The following is a 19594-nucleotide window of genomic DNA, read 5'->3' on the forward strand; positions in this document are numbered from 1 at the left end:
GTAAAGTTGGTCAGAAGGTTCCTTTGTAAGTGCGCATGCGCCATTAGCGTGCTGCCTGCTGTAACCCTAATTTCCTTCGGGATTAATAAAGTATTCTGATTCTGATTCTGATTGCCTTCTCTTTCTCTTGTCTGTTGTGGTGAAACTTATAAGGCTCAAATTTTCTGTTCACATCCGTTATAAGGCTTGTGCGTAGTATCTGCGTCATTTGAATAATATCGAATCTTGACCAACATCTGCCGTCATGTTAAATGTTGTTGTGTGTTTTTGTCTCCACCCACGCTTATCCTGAGTACTAATGCCATAATATATTATCCTGATTACCTCATCCTCACTTACCAGCTGCAGATACATAAACGACGATTTTATGCCGTTATAAAGATTGTGTTCCTGCTTTGAAATGTAACCCATGGTCTCTATGGCTATTGTTTGAAACTGTATTAAATCAACTTCTTGGTGGTGGTGGTGGTGGGGGGGGGGGGGGGTGTCCTCTGTTGTTTAGATGATGTTTTTTGGGGGCAATATTTTTGTTTGATGTTTCCAGGATGTGCTTCATCATCAGAGAAAAACATAGATAAGCTATTTTAATTGTGTGAGACGTGATGTAATTTTCCCGAGAACTGAGTAAGCGATCGTTCATAAGAACGTAATGACAAAAGAAGCAGAACTTTGTACGTTTCTGCCTGATGTCGGGTTTGATTCATGCCACTTCTTACTATATGGAAACCCATGCGCATTAGACACAAGTGTAGCCGGATGGGCTACTCGCCTTTCTTTTTCTCTCTCTCCCTCGCTCGCTCTCCCGCCCTCGCTCTCTCCTGCATTCGCAACTAGGTTAATTGGGAACCCACCTGCATATTGATTGCAGGGTGGCATCAGTCCATATAAAGTGAAGCCGGTCTTCTCCTGGTTTATTCCTCCCGTGCCTTTCGCGAAAAGCAGCAGTAAATGCTGGCACACCGCTACGGATTGATCAACAATTGAGCAGATCATGTGACAGCTACAGTGCGGCAGGTTCTGTTTTACTCCAGCGTTGCGGAGAGAGGTGCTAGAGTTATCTCCACCAGTGCAGTATAGCGCCTCCGGTCCAGGGGGTTTGATTGCTGCCTTCACCTCTCCGTGGCAAATCGCCCAACCTTAATTGGAGAATCAAGACGCCTGCCTAGTCGCTGGTTGAGGGCTCCTCCTCAGTGCAGCTGCTGTCTTGTCTTGTCTGGTGTCATCTTTTATTTTCCTGGAACTGTTTTTATTAAGTGGGCTTACCTTTCTTTGGTCCACCTGGTTTTATTCTATTTTATTCTGGATTGCTGCTTGTCCCCACGCCTCTGTGATCGGGCTAGAGCGATCCTCTGCCCGAGTGTCGTGTTGGGAACTTTAAACTTTTTTTAACTCCAAAACACATGCAAACTCCAAAACACTTGCAAATTCCAAAACACAACGGAAGTGCTCCAGGATGCTAGGGGCAGTGTTGAGCTTTTGTTACCTAGTAACTACACAAGCCAGGAAGTACCAATGACCAGATTTAGGCTGTATCCCAATTCAGGGTCTGCGGCCTTGAAGGCCGCATTTTAAGGCCGATTACATCACAGCGACACGACGAAGGCTGTCCCAACTCAAAGGCTGCTTGAAATGTGGCCCCCAAATGCGTCCTTAATTTCCCTGAATTTTAAGGATGGGTCGGTGTAGCCTTCATGGCCCAACATATCCCAGATTTCATAGCGCGGCAGTGGTGTGGATAATTTTGCCGAAAAAAATGGCGGAAGCGGAGGCCTGGACAATTACCACCAACACAAGCTGTGGTTTGACTCGTGGGATGTAAGCCGTGTGTGTGTGTGATTTCTTTTATTAAAGCTATTAAAGATGATATGTAGCGAGCCTGATGCTCAGCGTCCTTTTATTCTTTTAACGTGTTGTTCTGTGTTTTATTTCAGTGAACAGAGGACGTGCCAGTGGTCCAGGGACCTCAGGTGGTGGATCGTTTTCACACTTCCTTTTGTACAACACTGGGTGCCAGCTGTAGGGATTTTCTTTTTGTGTGATTTTGTTTTGGGTCCACGGCTGCTGGTTAGTCCAAGTTCCATGATTGTTTTATTGTACTTTTAGGACACTGTCAACTACGATGCTACATTAATGTATTAATTTTATTCTTTATTTTAACTATAAATAAAACTGTATTAATATTGGAGCCAACCTGCCTCGGTGTGCATCCTTGAATATGTGCGGCCTCTTTTATTTATGTTTCTTAAATATATATATTTCCTGGAGGTGAAATTCCTCTTGGTAGCGTTGTCATGTTATTACTACAGTGGGGCAAAAAAGTATTTAGTCAGCCACCGATTGTGCAAGTTCCCCCACTTAAAATGATGACAGAGGTCAGTAATTTGCACCAGAGGTACACTTCAACTGTGAGAGACAGAATGTGAAAAAAAAATCCATGAATTCACATGGTAGGATTTGTAAAGAATTTATTCGTAAATCAGGGTGGAAAATAAGTATTTGGTCACCTCAAACAAGGAAAATCTCTGGCTCTCACAGACCTGTAACGTCTTCTGTAAGAAGCTTTTCTGTCCCCCACTCGTTACCTGTATGAATGGCACCTGTTTGAACTCATCATCTGCATAAAAGACACCTGTCCACAGCCTCAAACAGTCAGACTCCAAACTCCGCCATGGCCAAGACCAAAGAGCTTTCGAAGGACACCAGGAAAAGTATTGTAGACCTGCACCAGACTGGGAAGAGTGAATCTACAATAGGCAAGCAGCTTGGTGTGAAAAAATCAACTGTGGGAGCAATCATCAGAAAATGGAAGACATACAAGACCACTGATAATCTCCCTCGATCTGGGGCTCCACGCAAGATCTCATCCCGTGGGGTCAAAATGATCATGAGAACGGTGAGCAAAGATCCCAGAACCACACGGGGGGACCTGGTGAATGACCTGCAGAGAGCTGGGACCAAAGTAACAAAGGTCACCATCAGTAACACACTACAACGGCAGGGAATCAAATCCCGCAGTGCCAGACGTGTTCCGCTGCTGAAGCCAGTGCATGTCCAGGCCTGTCTGAAGTTTGCCAGAGAGCACATGGATAATACAGCAGAGGATTGGGAGAATGTCATGTGGTCAGATGAAACCAAAGTAGAACTTTTTGGTATAAACTCAACTCGTCGTGTTTGGAGGACGAAGAATACTGAGTTGCATCCCAAGAACACCATACCTACTGTGAAGCATGGGGGTGGAAACATCATGCTATGGGGCTGTTTTTCTGCCAAGGGGACAGGACGACTGATCCGTGTTAAGGACAGAATGAATGGGGCCATGTATCGTGAGATTTTGAGCCAAAACCTCCTTCCATCAGTGAGAACTTTGAAGACGAAACGAGGCTGGGTCTTCCAACATGACAATGATCCAAAACACACCGCCCGAGCAAAAAAAGAGTGGCTCCGTAAGAAGCATTTGAAAGTCCTGGAGTGGCCTAGCCAGTCTCCAGACCTCAACCCCATAGAAAATCTGTGGCGGGAGTTGAAAGTCCGTGTTGCTCGGCGACAGCCCCAAAACATCACTGCTCTCGAGAAGATCTGCATGGAGGAATGGGCCAAAATACCAGCTACTGTGTGTGCAAACCTGGTAAAGACCTATAGTAAACGTTTGACCTCTGTTATTGCCAACAAAGGTTATGTTACAAAGTATTGAGTTGTATTTTTGTTATTGACCAAATACTTATTTTCCACCCTGATTTACGAATAAATTCTTTACAAATCCTACCATGTGGATTCATGGATTTTTTTTTCACATTCTGTCTCTCACAGTTGAAGTGTACCTCTGGTGCAAATTACTGACCTCTGTCATCATTTTAGGTGGGGGAACTTGCACAATCGGTGGCTGACTAAATACTTTTTTGCCCCACTGTATTTCTTTTATAACCCCGCCGACCACTTGGTCACACAAGCATTGCCCTATATGAAATTTTTTTTATCACTCTTTTTTTTTTCATTAGTCAATTCAGTTGTGGTTGTTATGTCTTAGAATTTGCACAATCCAATAGCAGAATTCGCTAAGAATCAGAAAGGCCCAAAAAAGAAAGCATGGAGCATGAAAAATGCAGACAGTGGTGGCAGAGCACACTTTTCATTATTTTGAACACTGGTTTTCACTTCAGCTCTTTGTGTGTTATAGCTTCACTCTTCTTCAACAATAGGGTGATGGATCAACAACAGCACAAACAAGAGTACCCCACAGACCATTGGTATCCCTGGCAGACTGCCTCCACTGGCAGCAGAACTCTCTGTAGGTACATTTGCCATCATTAGATTACCAGCAGACCTCTTCTGTCACCCCTGAACCATAAATTCTAAATATGGTCATGCTTACGACTGCCTGTCAAGAGTTGGGCTGCAGCATCTGAACAAACTGAAGATGAGAGATCAGAGCCTGGCTGATACCAAAATGAAGACTATTACAGTACTCAACCCTGGATTAAATAAATGCACGTATCACTTTCTCGAAGTTAGCAAATGATAAGAATGTTCTTAGTTTTTGCAAGAGCCCTGAACTGGAAGAAGCTGGCTTTTACAACAGAGTTTCTTTGTGTCTTAAATGAAAAAAGATGAAGGACACAATAAGATTTTTTTGAAATGGGAGTTCTGGACTTTTCCAGAGCCTAGGTCACCGTTAAGAGAAAAATGAGGGTCAGAAGGTCCAAATAGTACAATCTCAGTTTTTTGATCGTTTACATTCAAAAAATGTAATGCAAACCACGATTTAATATCAACAAGGCAGTCTAGCAGAACATTTTTAGAGAGTCTTTAGAATTCTTTTTAAGAGGAAAGTAGGTTTGATAGACATTGGCATAACAATGAAATGAGATTTCATGTTTCCTGAAAATAAAGCCTAATGGGAGCATGCAAAGTGAAAAGAGTACTGGGCCACAGATAGATCCTTGGGGGGTACCCCACATGTAAGGGGGTGGATGTGGATAAAGAGCTACCGGACCTGACTGAAAAATTTCTATCAGTTAAATAGGATCGAAACCAGTCAAGTGCAGTTCCTTTAATACCCACACAGACCAGGTCACTTCTTCACATTTGTTATGTCTACTTGAAATATGTCAGATGATAGAAGCTCAACAAATACACACATAAAGAAAAAATATACGAGTGACGAGACATTAGATATCACAAATATACACACCAAATTTTAATCACTATTTTAAAGAGATAGTAAAATGATAATAGGACAGCTTGAGAAAATAAATTTCAGCCATAAATGTCTTTTAAATTTGCATTTGAAAGTTTTTGTTTTCTTGAAATATGCATTAAACTCACCCTATTTAAAGATAAATACCATCAGTAATATCAAAACACATTACTGATCTCTGTGTAAATATGTTTCTTTGACTGGAACACCATGATACAGACAGACCATGAACTCAATGTTAAGAACATCCACCTGAGAGTCTGTAACTGATTGTCCTGATCTGAATCATGGTGTAAGGACCATGATCCTCTGATGTGACCTTTATAACCAGAGAACAGTGTGCTGTAACACTCAGTGTCTGATTTAGATCCAGCTTCTTTCTGAACCGTACTACATTTACGTTGGTAATTGAATTCTTATCTATCTCAGGCAAAGTAACTCCATCTCCAGCTCTAACAGAGAAGCTGGAACTGGATGGTTGAGATGGAACTGCTGAGAAAAAATAAATAAATAAGGAGAGAGAGAGAGAGAGAGCGAGAGAGAGAAATGTAACACCTTTATAGGTTTTTGATAGGTTACTGGTCTGAAAAATACACTAAATTTGCCATGTTAAAAGAATAGGAAGAAAGAAAAGAAAAGGTTCATGCATAATATCAATGATATTCAGCTAGAAATTTACTGGAAGCAATACTGTGTTAAAACCTTTTCTTGCACCTTTTCTTCACTCACCCAGACCCAGCTTAGCCTTCCTCCTCTCACAAACCTCCACCTGCCATTAGGGATGGGTACCGGTATCCGCTGCGTTCTGACATAAACGGTAGTAACCAGACCGAGTTGTCACACACTTTGGATTCTAGCCAATCATTTTACCTTTGCAAGGATAGTAGGCGGGCCCAGGTACGTACGTTCTTTTAGAGCAGACCTACAGATAAAAAATGCCCAAGGCGAAGCGGTCAAAAGTCTGGCTGTACTTCACAGCAAAAGATGCAAACTCAGCAGCCTGCAACAAGTGCTTTAAGGTGATACTGTGCAAAGGAGGTAACACCTCGAATCTGATGAAACACCTGGCGACGCATAGCGTTTTTTTAAAAGCCGAGAAATGCACCGTATTTGATAGCTTGCTGCGAGACCTCACACCGGCACATCTACTGCGGGTGTGGTGCCTGTTATCGAGCCGGAGTTAGCAACATCCCCCAAGACCCGAAGAGGAGAGTCCTGGCCCCTAGCCCTGCCAGTGTAGCAGAATTGATGACGGATGATGATGGCAGCAGCAGCCGTTCTTTTCTGGGTGAGTAGCTTAATGTTGTTCGTGTGTAATTTACATTGAGTAGGCTAACCACGTTATTACATTAATACACGTAAGGTGAACTAGCAAACACCGTCATAGTTACATGTGGCTGTCTTCTTGTTTGATGGCAGATACTCCCTTCACCCTGGCCAAAAAGGCTAAAATGACCAAAGAAAAAGTGGGAAACAGCTAAACATGAGAGGTTTTTGGACAAAGTTGGTGTTTTTTCCAGTGTTTAAGCACTGCTTCCAGCCAAGAGTGATACAATATATGCCCTATAACTGCAAGGCTAATATTGTTATCTTTTTACAAAAAAAAAAAAAACAGCTAACTATGAGAGGTTTTTGGACAAAGTTTGTGTTCTCCATTCTTTAAACACCAGTTCGAGCACTGTTTAAGCACCGGCACCGTTTCAAAAGTACCGGTTTGGTACTGGTATCGGATAAAACCTAAACAATACCCATCCCTACCTGCCATCAATGACCCTGTCCACCAGCTCATTACCTCTGTCCCCTCAGGTTCTAACTCTGTCTCTAGCCCACAGCCTCCATTCCCAGCCCTGATGTAGATGTAGTTTTGTTTCCTATTCAGGGTTATAGTCATAGCGTGTGTATATAGCACTTCATGTTCCTTGTAATAGTGTGTGTAAATAGTGCCTCAATCGTTCTCAGCCATTGATCCCCATGTATTTGTTTATTCTCTAGTTTTGTTCACTGTTGTACTTCCTGTCACATTCTTGTAAATATCTCCACAGTCTCTCACTGTTGTAAATAGTCGCATGTTGCAATCTTCCACTGTTTACCTTGGTATTGTAAATAAACGCTGTGCACATCAACTGCATCTCGGTCTTTATCTGCTTTCTAGGTCCATCTTGGGGTTCAGCTCTTTCAGTCATGGCACAGGGAGCCTATGCTGCCCTCCCTCTTTGTATCTAAACCAGTTTATCCAGTTAACTAAACAACTCTCAGACTGAGAAGTTTGTGCTGCTGTTCTTCCATCATGTATTATAAGCACCCTGCTGTACCATGTGCTCTCTCACTTCTAGTGAGCCCCACCGTTTTACTCCCTGCTTCAATAGGGTGGAAGTATTTCACAAAAAAATAAGGGTTCTCTGAATATATTGCTTGGGCCATGGCATACAGAGGCCATGATAGTACCATTGCCTAGCCCAGGGGTGGGCAACCTGCGGCTCTTTAGTCTTTATGCTGTGGCCCTGTGGTTAGGAAGAATAAATTGTAAAAGTATTTAGCTGAATTGTATTTTATTTGTGTTAGTTCTTTTTTAACTTGTAGTTCTAAATTGAAAGATTATCATGATCTTGAAATATAAAAATAAAATTATATTTTATTATTTTTCGTTGCTCAAAATAAGAGTCACACTCGTGGAAGCCGGTATACCAGCCGAAACCCGCCGTGCATTTATCGAGCCTTTCAACCCCAGGTAGGCCAAGTATGGAGAAATGTAAAAAAAAGAAAAGAAAAATATCTGAAGAAAATAGAAGATGTAATGATGCCTGTGCAGATTTATTTACTTCTGACGAGAGCGGCCTAACAGTATGCCTAATTTGTGGATTGTCGATCTTCGGATCCACATACGTATTTGAGCAGCTATTCCCCACCATGAACAATGATAAAAACAAAAACTGCTCATGCCTTACAGACAACAGCTTACAGTCCTGCGTAAAGATGAAAGTGACATTGTACAGCCCCAGTCTGCAGAAGCTGTGCGCAGAGGTTCAGGAGCAGAAGTCCTATTGTAAAGATATCACGGCAGACCCAACGATGTTTACATGAACATGTTTTACAGCTTCTCTTTGTTGATCAATTTCACACACGTTGCTGTACACATGCAGCTGGGTTTAGCTTTCCAGCACACAGCCCGACACATAACACAACAGCAGAGACAGCACAGACTTTAAGGCAGCGAGGCGTGATTGCGGATGACGCTCAGGTGTGACCACCTCTCTTGCAGCGGCACTGCAGGCCACGCCCCGCCACTGATTAATATAAATATTTATTCAAAATATAGCAAAAAAATTAAAAGTGTAAAATGTTTTGACTGTTAGCAAAGTTTGGAATTCAGATCACGCAAAGTAAATTGACAGATAATATCTCATTTTTTTTTATTAAACATAAGATGTCCGAAAAAGAAAAAATGTTACAATTATAAGTTGTTGTTTTTTGTTTTGATTTTTGAAATTTGTCTTTATGAATCATTTAGGGAAAAAAAGGATTTATGTAGGTTACTAAATGATCATCACAGTAATATCAAATAATATAAAGCATATTCTGATCATTAAAAATAACTGCCCCTGGCTTTTTGTATGCTTTTCATGTTCATGTAGATCCTGTTATCATTATTGGAGGCTTTGCCAAAGGTGGAGAAAGTCAGTGCATCATCTTTATGGTCATTACTCTGAACCTGTAAAATATAGGAAAGCAGCACACACACACACACACACACACACACACACACACACACACACACACACACACACACACACACACTAACATAAATACATAATAAATACACACATAAAAAAACTGCATAATTTTTCAGTCATTGGAAATCAAAAAATATCTATACAAAATTTTTGCTGCTGTGATTTGTTCTTGACCAATACTGGTACTTACCCGGGTTTTATTCCTGGTCTTTTTGATGGAGGAATAAGAAACATCAGCTGCAGGATTAGCCTAGACATTAAAAATAACCAGAGGTGATATGTTAATATTTTTGATATCAAATTTCTTGTGATTAACCTGTGCCTTCTTTTAGTATTTCCTAGTGTGCAGATTCAGAAAGATTTCTAGATTGAATTTACAGACATTTAAATCTCAAAAGTAATGATTGCAGATATATATATATATATATACATATTTATTTATTTTAGAGGGACATACTTAAAAAATTTGGATTTTTTTTTGAGACAATAAACTAGTCTAGTTGAATAGTTGAATAGACCAGACTGGTGAAGTCATTACTTTTTATACTTTTTTTGTTCTTCATGAATTTCAAACATGTGTGAGATGTGTTATTTTTGTTCATTGCACCCTTGCTGCTTTGATTTAATCTTCTGTAGGGGTTTTACACACACACACACACACACACACACACACACACACAACGCATAATGTAAGTTTTTTTTTCATTCAACACAATTATACACAGCAAATTCTAATTGTTGAAATTTGTCTTCATGCAACAAAACTAACATTAAGTATAACCAATGAGACAGCATACTGGGGCTTTGTAGGTCTTGTTTCTGTTACCAATGGTATGATAGTAAGCAGGATCAGCCTACGCAGTAAAGTCAGAAAAATATAGAAAATGAACATAAATACTCAAATACACCTCATTACTCAATTACTAGAGGTACATTTATAGTATATACTTTTTTACCATTTTCAAACTATTTTGTACTTTTACTCCAACACCATTCAAAAAAGGTGACACATTTTTTTAATCATTTGCATTTTTTGTGAAGTTGCATTTAGGCAACAGGAAACTTTTTTTTAAAAAATATATTTGTTCCTAAAGAGTATAGTTCAGTCAAATATAATCTGAGAAAAAATGTCTTTTGATGTCAGTTTTATATAGATTTCAAATTCCTTATAAACATTTATAAGGAATTTGTAAGGAGCGACCGTGGCTCAGGGGGTTGGGAAGCGCATCTGTAACCGGAAGGTCGCTGGTTTGATGCCCGGGCTCTCTATCCTGGTCGTTGTGTCCTTGAGCAAGACACTTTACCCTACCGCCTACTGGTGTTGGCCAGAGGCACCTCTGGTGTCAATCTGCCAGATTCTGTCAATCTGCCCCAGGGCAGCTGTGGCTACAGCTGTAGCTTGACTCCACCAGTGTGTGAATGAATAGTGGCATTGTAAAGCGCTTTGGGTGCCTTGAAAAGCGCTTTATATAAATCCAATCCATTATTATTATACTTTGTATCTGGACACCCAACCATCTACCCCTGACACTAAGGAAAATGGAAATGTAATGAGTACCATTACTTTTAATAATTGGTTCAGTGTATAGTGTGTGTATGTGTGTGTGTGTGTGTGTTAGAGGATAAATATATCATAAGTAAAATATGAAACAGGTGTAATTTGCACTGGTGTGTGATCTCACCCCCTTCTGACTGGTTTGTGGTATACCGCAGTAATTCATGCTCAGTTCCTGAACAAATAGAGGTTGTTAGATATTTTTCATTTAAACCACTGATACTTAAAATAAAGTGATGTTATAGCCACAGAGAAATTAACTATAGAAATCCTCGCTGTATAAACATCTTTGACTATTCAGTTTAAAACTCACAATTTCATCACTCTTCTGTGTTTTGTTCCCTAAAAAGACAAAATAGGGAATTCCAACAACAACAATTTAAGTCCAACAACTTTATTTAAAAAAAATATTTGTGTTTCTCAAATATAAATGGGGTGTTCTCACTTTTATTTCTCTTCCATCCAATGAGTGCCAGGATTATAAAGAGTACTAGAAAACCACCCGCTAAAATGATCAGCATGTGTTTGGTTTGAACTGGAAAAAAAATTTTATTCAGAAATTAACAAAATATAGCTATTAATTATACTATGTATTTAATGAACCAGTTATCAACATGGTAAATGATTTATATCCAGTGTATTTTCACTAAATGGGAGAGCGAGAGAGATACCCTTTCTTATTGCTCTAATTGCACCTGTGCAATATGGCAGCACGTGGCACTGCCTGTCAGTATTTCATAAGATTTGACAAGTGTTGATAGGGCTTGCTGAAAAAAAGACTGCTACTTCCAGCCTATGTAAATTGTGGAAATAATTTATATATTTTTAGTTTTTTTAAAAACATTTTGCCTGATTGAGACAATGTGTTACCAGAGTAATGTTAACCCTGTTTTTGGTGATGGTTTGATCTGTATTATTTACTCAGAAACAGCTTTTTTATTAAATAAACACATACAGTTTTAATTTTTAGATGCTCACACTGTACCTGTTTTTGAGGGTTTCTCTGGTTCTGTGGTTGATGTAGCGCTTTTAGATTTAGGGGCATTTGCTGATATTGCAGTTTTGGTTGTTGTTGATGTAATTATTCCTTTTGTTGTGTCCCCTTCTGAAATGTTAAAAAATCCAGTGAGAAAATATACACATTTACTATCTACAGTCATTAAACAAAACACAATGGGTCTAAAAATTACAAATCTATCAATATAAAAACAAAACAATTCAGTATGAAATCTCTTCAAACTTTTTATCATATTCTCACTTGTATGCAACAGCACTACTGTACTATAAGATATGCAATACTTTGTATATACTGTAAATCACTCAAACAGAACAAATAGACCAAACTGGTGAAATCATCACATTTTTTATTTTAAATCATTTGTAAAGAATAAAAACTAATGTTTTATCTTTATACTGAATCATGGAGGGGAACATATTGAGCTTAATTAGATCAGAAAACTTATCCATGATTATAAATGAGCTATTAGATCCACTCACTGTAGGCGTTAATGTTCAGATTTTTCCTTGATTTTTTTAAGCTCTCATTAAATATACAGGTGTCAGCATAGGCCAAGATAATGTACTTATTTACTGTACTTTGAGTGCGCTGTAACAAAGCAGTTAAAGGTAAAAACAGTAATACTCAATACTCACTGTTAATAACAGACATGTAAACCAAAGAGTCTGTAAATTGCTCTCCTGATTTGAACTGTCTGCAGGTGTAATGACCATCATCCTCTGATGTGACCTGCTTTATAATCAGAGAATAGTCCGGTGTAACACTCAGCCTGTGTGATTTAGCTCTGAGACCACCGTTAAACTGCCCATGTTCAAACAGTGACACTGTTTCATTGCTTCCTGAACCACTGAAGAGCCAAGTAGTACTGTTATAGCTATTGTGAAAATCTTTTCCATTTACACAAGGCAACGTGACTTCACCTCCAACTTTAGAGCTTAATTTGGTCATTTGAGTAACTGCTGGTGACAAAAGTAGATAAATGAAAATGATAACGTTAGACTCAAACACAGCTTTTATATTGTATGTAGGGCATAATTTTATATTCATATATATAAAATGCACATGGTTCAAGAATTTCCTAAACTCATCGTGTTAACTAAAAATAGTAAACAGTTTCAGTTACATGACTATTACGTCCTGAACCATCATTAGCAATGTCAGTATAGGTTTGATACATATTTTAAATATGTTTCTTTACCTGTAAATAGAAGCATCAAAATAAGAAGAATTTTAAATATTGCAAATTCAACCATTGTGCTTCTTTGTCTTCTTCTTTATTATAACCTCAAGTCTCAATGTCGCTGTACTTGTGTCTCAAGACAAGTGTAGAATCCAGCCTACTTCCTGTCTCCACCTCATTGTGACTGGTGGTTTTCAGTCTAGGCAGATCACATTAACGTCTTCATTTTGTTCAGTTTAAACTTATATCCTGTTTAAATCGAGTTCACACTGTATTTTTTTAGCATAATATTGATGAATGAATACATTTTAAGAATATAAATGTTTTGTTTCAGAACTAGTCTCTAATGAATCGACCATGCATTACTTTTATATTTCAAAATTAGCATTACAACACAATATAATGAGGGTATTTTTATCCTTTAACCATATATACTCAACCAGCTAGTACAAAAGCGTGTCACTATACAGTATGTGTGCTTCTTTGGGAAAATTGACATTTGTGCTTTTTAAACAGCAGGATTCATGGCATGATGGACAGCACACGTAACTATGAGGGAGTTGAACTTCTAAACCATATTTGACTCCTGCTGTCCTAGATGTAACACATTAATGTTTTATAGAGGATAACACGGACGAGATATTTTAGTGGTCTGAGAACTGTGGTCATGAGATTATTTTTTTCTGAGAACTAGGGTAGGAGGTGTTTTGATGACATTGTGGTTAATGTCAGCTCTGTTTGCGTGCCATACACATGACAAAAATAAGCATCAGGTTCAACCACACTGTCATATCTAACTCATTTTAAATTGCGTGTAAGTCACAAACCCACAATCCTACTTATTGGAAATGTAAAATGCTATCCCTCTATCTTTTAGCTACAACGGCTTACTTCGTCCCACCTGGGTTATTGCTGGGCAGGGAAGACTTTCCACTATCATTGCTTCAGGAACCTCCTAGAATTTGTCCCTCTACGATCTAACATTTAGCAGATAACATATTGAAACATCATTAAGCATAGCTAAGCATTTTTCACCAGGACATATTGACACACACACACATCCTTCATCTAAGAAATAACTAATTTGTATCCATCAGGGACACCTCTAGGGACGCCTATAGCATCTATATAAGTTGGAGAGTTTTTAGTCAAATCAGAATCTTCTGACATGGTTCTACCAGTTCTACTCACAACAGTCTCTGCAGTAGCATGAGATCCCATTAACACTATAGGGAGCACTAATCTCACAATAGTACAAGTTCCTGACCAACCACTGGGCAGAGTGTCTCTCATGGTCTTGTCTCCACACCACCAGGAGCGGTCAGCACGAGCAACATTAATGCTGCTCATATTTTCCCATTCAGTGACATCTATGACCTCATTGCACCATGCAGCGTCTGAGTTTCCTATAGGGGTGACACTTACCCTGGTTAAACAGGTGTAATTTCCGGCCCTTGGGGAAAACAGAGGAGGAGTGACACCCTTCCTGACTACTGGGAAAAGTGCACTTAAAATTTGGTAGTCATGACCCAACTCCTCCTTCATGTGGAGCTGTAACATGCAGTCAAATCCTGGCCTGTCCTCCCTGAACAATAAAGGGGCAGTCACAGTGAACAGTGTGGGGCGCGCTGTAGAGCAGGCCACACACTCTATAATGTTGTTTGTACTGGCTGTGTATGTTATCCAATCTAGCCAGGTGTTTTTATCTATGTACCCTGTTTCTACTTGTATCATGTCCTCTGGTGAGGATATGTTTACATACCTCACAAATAGGTCTCTGGAGGTCTCGTAGGCCAAATCCATGACATTCACCCCTTAGTCTTTGTGGTGCTGAAGTGCCGTTGACTGGAATGTAACCCCCACCGACAGTTTCCGCCTTAGAGTGAAGAACTACCTTAATTATCCCCATGCTATCTGTGCCTGCCTGGTCTACTCTGATAATCATGTAAAATGAGTCTTCAGACGGATCATAACATCATCCTGAATATGCAATAGACCAGAGATTTTGTTTCAGACCATTTATGGTCAATAGCAAGGGGTTGGATCTGGTCCCAGTCCCAACCCGGCCTCTCTTTAATGAGAAAAGCGCAGATTTCGTACCTTGTTTGGGCCCCAATAATTCGGTTGCAAGTGAGACCACACATCGTCCCAGCTACTGCACCAGCTTCGGTCTCCAGGTTCGGGCCATCCCCTTGGTGGCCTACACAAATACAAATCATACCCTCTCCAACTGTCACCCTTTCCCTTACAATTAATCACATTACACAGATCAAAACTGAAATCTTGAGTGGTTGAGTATACATAGTGTAGTTCAAGGCATCCGCCATACTTAGACATTTGTCTCTCTGCTTGTTGGCAGTTCCTCCTATTGTACGGATGTCTCTGGGCTTTGGCATGGTCTTCAGCTGCAGGTCTTCAGCTGCAGGTCTCCCCAGATGCTCGACCACAAGGCAGCCCTGTGAATAGCACAAGGGCTACCCTGGCAATGAGCTGCTTCTCGGTTTGGCACATCATTGCAGGTAGAGGGTAGCCTACTACCTGGATGAGGTGCAGGGATTATTCTGCCCCATGTGTTTTGTCTGGTTGTACTTTCTGTGTCACAGGCAATTCTCCTGTGAAGAGCTTACAATGGCTGACGTCGATCAACTTGCCTCTTTCCGCGACCTTCACTGCTGTCTGTGTGGTCAGCAGGAATTGGAATGGGCCCAACCAGCGTTTTGCCTTCGAGTGTTTCCTTCTTACGCCTTTCACCAGCAACCAGTCACCTGATTTGAAAGGGTGCAGGGGTTCTTCTGCCATTCTGGGAGGGACTGCCTTCGCTGTCTGGTGTATCTGCGAGAGAGTCTTGGGGAGATTTTGACAATACACAATCAGTTCACTGTTACATAGCTCTGTAGACACGCCTGTCCACTTTGGGGGTTCAGCCCCCATTCTGGCAGCTCATCCATACAACTCTTCATAGGGACTGAGGTGTGCTGGAGGTTTTCAAGGAGTCTTTCGCTATTTCTACAGCCCCTCCATGCACAATGTGTTTGTAATCTAAACCCCACTCTCACACTGATTTCTTTCAGTGCCTGATTTACAAAATGGGTGCCATCATCACTTGTGATTTTCTCCAGGATACCCCATCTGGAAATGATCTCTGATAGGAGGGCTTTTGCCACTGCGCTGCCATCTGCATGCTTATATCTAAATATGAGGATAAACCAAAATTTTCCCCATTACAAAGGTCAACTTAATAATTTATTGGTTGAAAATTGCCAAACAGCCTTATAAACTCAGAAACTAAGATTGTTACTTAGTGTTGTATGTATTAACAACACAATGGAAGTACTATGTGAAGATTTAAAATATCATGTCATGTCACTACTTCTTCAGTCACCTTTCTCACTCACTGTGTTAATAGACCTTTCTGCATTGAATCATACTTGTTATTAATCTCTCCCTATTTTCCACAGCATGTCTTTCATCCTGTCTTCCTTCTCTCATTCCAACCAGTCGCAGCAGATGGCCGCCCCTCCCTGGTTCTGGTTTCTTCGTGTTAAAAGGGAGTTTTTCCTTCCCACTGTCACCAAAGTGCTTGCTCATAAGGGGTCATATGATTGTTGGGTTTCTCTCTGTAAGTGTTATTGTAGGGTCTACCTTACAATATAAAGCGCCTTGAGGCGACTGTTGTTGTGATTTGGCGCTGTATAAATAAAATTAAATTAAATGTTGACCTCTGACCTGATGGTCTGATGACTGTCTGTAGTCATAATGACCATCATCTTCACCTTTGTCCTTTTATAACGTGAGAAAGGTTTTCTGTAACACTCGCGCTGCTTTATTTAGCTCTTTGGCAGCCGGTGCTAAATTCCTGTGTTACAGCAGCATTATTGTTTTATTGTTTCTCTAATCAATTAGAGCCAGGTATTATTGTGACATCTTTCATGAACATCTTTTCCATTTTCACAAGGTAAAGTGACTTCACCTCCAACTATGACAATAAATTTACTTATATCTTCCAGGTGCTGCTGTTGAGGAAACAGCAAACACAGCACTTTCTGTCAGTAATTAATACTTTACAAAGTAAACTGTAATATAAATACAAGTTTTTGATTGTTGTTTAAATATATGTTATATATTTGTTTCCTTACCTTTGAGTAAAAAAAAAATCTAAAATAGAAAGATATTAAAAATCTTTGCTCCAAATTATGAACTTTTTCTTCTTTTATCTCCTGTCCTCAGTCTAGCATCTCTCAAAGGTTTCTGTTGCACTCTGTCATGAGCAGAAATGTGGTATCTACTTCCTGTGGTTAATGTCTCCTCCCCATGAGACTATAGTGTTGTTTATTTTAAGGTAGGTAAGCTCATAGTATCTCTTTCAGATTTGATTCATAACCAAAGACAAAAACAACATTTTTATTTAAAATGTTCTGAAACATAGTACATCCATATGCACTTACGTAATGTGTCGACAGTTGACTTTAGGAGATGGGAATCATGCATATTTTGTGTGGACATATTGCAATTATATTTGCAGCCTCAGACTATGAACACACAGATTCTGATAATTAGACAGCATTACAAAACTGTGCTTCTGCTGTAAGAGTCTATGTCAGTCATATTATTTTACTTCATTGTTTAGTTACCATTTTTTGGATGTTTGATACTTGGCAATGCTGATACTATTTTAGAGGTGTGACAAATGATGCCGCTTCTGTTTTTCTGAGAACTGAGAAGCACTCAGGCAAGTGTGGTCACAAATCACAAGATATTCATCAGGTGTGATCAAAACAATGATGTCAGTCCTAACTGATCTATTATTATTTTGTGAGACTTATTAAATTTAAATGCAAAAAAAATGTTGCTAAACTGTAAATATAATATTTGCTAGAGGCTTTGTACATGTTTATTTGTGTGTGTGTGTGTGTATTGTGTTTAGACATTGGTACAAGGATCCACAACAGCAGAATATCCTTGTCATCTGATCTGGTCTCACACTCGATGTCTGTACAGGGAGTGCAGAATTATTAGGCAAATGAGTATTTTGTCCACATCATCCCCTCCATGCATGTTGTCTTACTCCAAGCTGTATAGGCTCAAAAGCCTACTACCAATTAAGCATATTAGGTGATGTGCATCTCTGTAATGAGAAGGGGTGTGGTCTAATGACATCAACACCCTATATCAGGTGTGCATAATTATTAGGCAACGTCCTTTCCTTTGGCAAAATGGGTCAAAAGAAGGACTTGACAGGCTCAGAAAAGTCAAAAATAGTGAGATATCTTGCAGAGGGATGCAGCAGTCTCAAAATTGCAAAGCTTCTGAAGCTTGATCATCGACCAATCAAGCGTTTCATTCAAAATAGTCAACAGCGTCGCAAGAAGTGTGTGGAAAAACCAAGGCGCAAAATAACTGCCCATGAACTGAGAAAAGTCAAGCGTGCAGCTGCCAAGATGCCACTTGCCACCAGTTTGGCCATATTTCAGAGCTGCAACATCACTGGAGTGCCCAAAAGCACAAGGTGTGCAATACTCAGAGACATGGCCAAGGTAAGAAAGGCTGAAAGACGACCACCACTGAACAAGACACACAAGCTGAAACGTCAAGACTGGGCCAAGAAATATCTCAAGACTGATTTTTCTAAGGTTTTACGGACTGATGAAATGAGAGTGAGTCTTGATGGGCCAGATGGATGGGCCCGTGGCTGGATTGGTAAAGGGCAGAGAGCTCCAGTCCAACTCAGACGCCAGCAAGGTGGAGGTGGAGTACTGGTTTGGGCTGGTATCATCAAAGATGAGCTTGTGGGGCCTTTTCGGGTTGAGGATGGAGTCAAGCTCAACTCCCAGTCCTACTGCCAGTTTCTGGAAGACACCTTCTTCAAGCAGTGGTACAGGAAGAAGTCTGCATCCTTCAAGAAAAACATGATTTTCATGCAGGACAATGCTCCATCACACGCATCCAAGTACTCCACAGCGTGGCTGGCAAGAAAGGGTATAAAAGAAGAAAAACTAATGACATGGCCTCCTTGTTCACCTGATCTGAACCCCATTGAGAACCTGTGGTCCATCATCAAATGGGAGATTTACAAGGAGGGAAAACAGTACACCTCTCTGAACAGTGTCTGGGAGGCTGTGGTTGCTGCTGCACACAATGTTGATGGTGAACAGATCAAAACACTGACAGAATCCATGGATGGCAGGCTTTTGAGTGTCCTTGCAAAGAAAGGTGGCTATATTGGTGGCTGATTTGTTTTTGTTTTGTTTTTGAATGTCAGAAATGTATATTTGTGAATGTGGAGATGTTATATTGGTGTCACTGGTAAAAATAAATAATTGAAATGGGTATATATTTGTTTTTTGTTAAGTTGCCTGATAGTTATGCACAGTAATAGTCACCTGCACACACAGATATCCCCCTAAAATAACTAAAACTAAAAACAAACTAAAAACTACTTCCAAAAACATTCAGCTTTGATATTAATGAGTTTTTTGGGTTCATTGAGAACATGGTTGTTGTTCAATAATAACATTATTCCTCAAAAATACAACTTGCCTAATAATTCTGCACTCCCTGTATAATACTGTTCATGTCAGTTTTATGTATATAGTGCCAATTCACAACAGTCACCTGAAGATAAAGACCCTACAATATCAAAAGAAAACCTTAATAATCAGATGACCCCCTATAAGCAAACACTTAGCGACAGTGGGAAGGGAAAAGCATCCTTTTAACAGTCTTGATGAATGCTCAATCATCCAGGCAAGTAAATCACCAAAAGGTTGATTCTGATCATCTGGACCCTCCAGCCGATCCTCCAGCAGAACCAGTCTCAGGGACGGGCAGCTAGTGGTGGGCAAATGAAGCTTTCTGAAGGATTGAAGTGTGTATTCAAAAGGGGCTCATTACTCTAAACCATAGGTGTCAAACTCTG

At 40.0% G+C, this 19594-nt stretch overlaps 1 protein-coding gene across 3 annotated transcripts; it reads right to left on the reverse strand.

Moving 5' to 3' along the window:
• Window positions 1–8628: 8628 nt before the first annotated feature.
• Window positions 8629–16919, reverse strand: LOC120724572. Of its 3 annotated transcripts, XM_040016823.1 has the most exons (10): window positions 16815–16919; window positions 12697–15522; window positions 12134–12230; window positions 11466–11585; window positions 10926–11015; window positions 10794–10822; window positions 10608–10655; window positions 9723–9779; window positions 9116–9175; window positions 8629–8903 (listed from the first exon to the last, which is right to left on the reverse strand). In XM_040016823.1, exons 3-10 carry the CDS (start codon window positions 12147–12149, stop codon window positions 8778–8780), a joined length of 546 nt encoding a protein of 181 aa, XP_039872757.1. In that variant the 5' UTR covers window positions 12150–12230; window positions 12697–15522; window positions 16815–16919; the 3' UTR covers window positions 8629–8777. The 3 variants fall into 3 exon arrangements, with proteins under 3 accessions (XP_039872757.1, XP_039872755.1, XP_039872756.1); XM_040016821.1 differs by lacking the exons at window positions 12697–15522; window positions 16815–16919 and having other exon boundaries at window positions 12134–12668; XM_040016822.1 differs by lacking the exons at window positions 9723–9779; window positions 12697–15522; window positions 16815–16919 and having other exon boundaries at window positions 12134–12668.
• Between the last annotated feature and the right edge of the window lie 2675 nt (window positions 16920–19594).

This window comes from Simochromis diagramma, unplaced genomic scaffold (genome assembly GCF_900408965.1).
Source record: "Simochromis diagramma unplaced genomic scaffold, fSimDia1.1 OVJJ01000802.1, whole genome shotgun sequence".
Lineage (NCBI taxonomy): Eukaryota > Metazoa > Chordata > Actinopteri > Cichliformes > Cichlidae > Simochromis > Simochromis diagramma.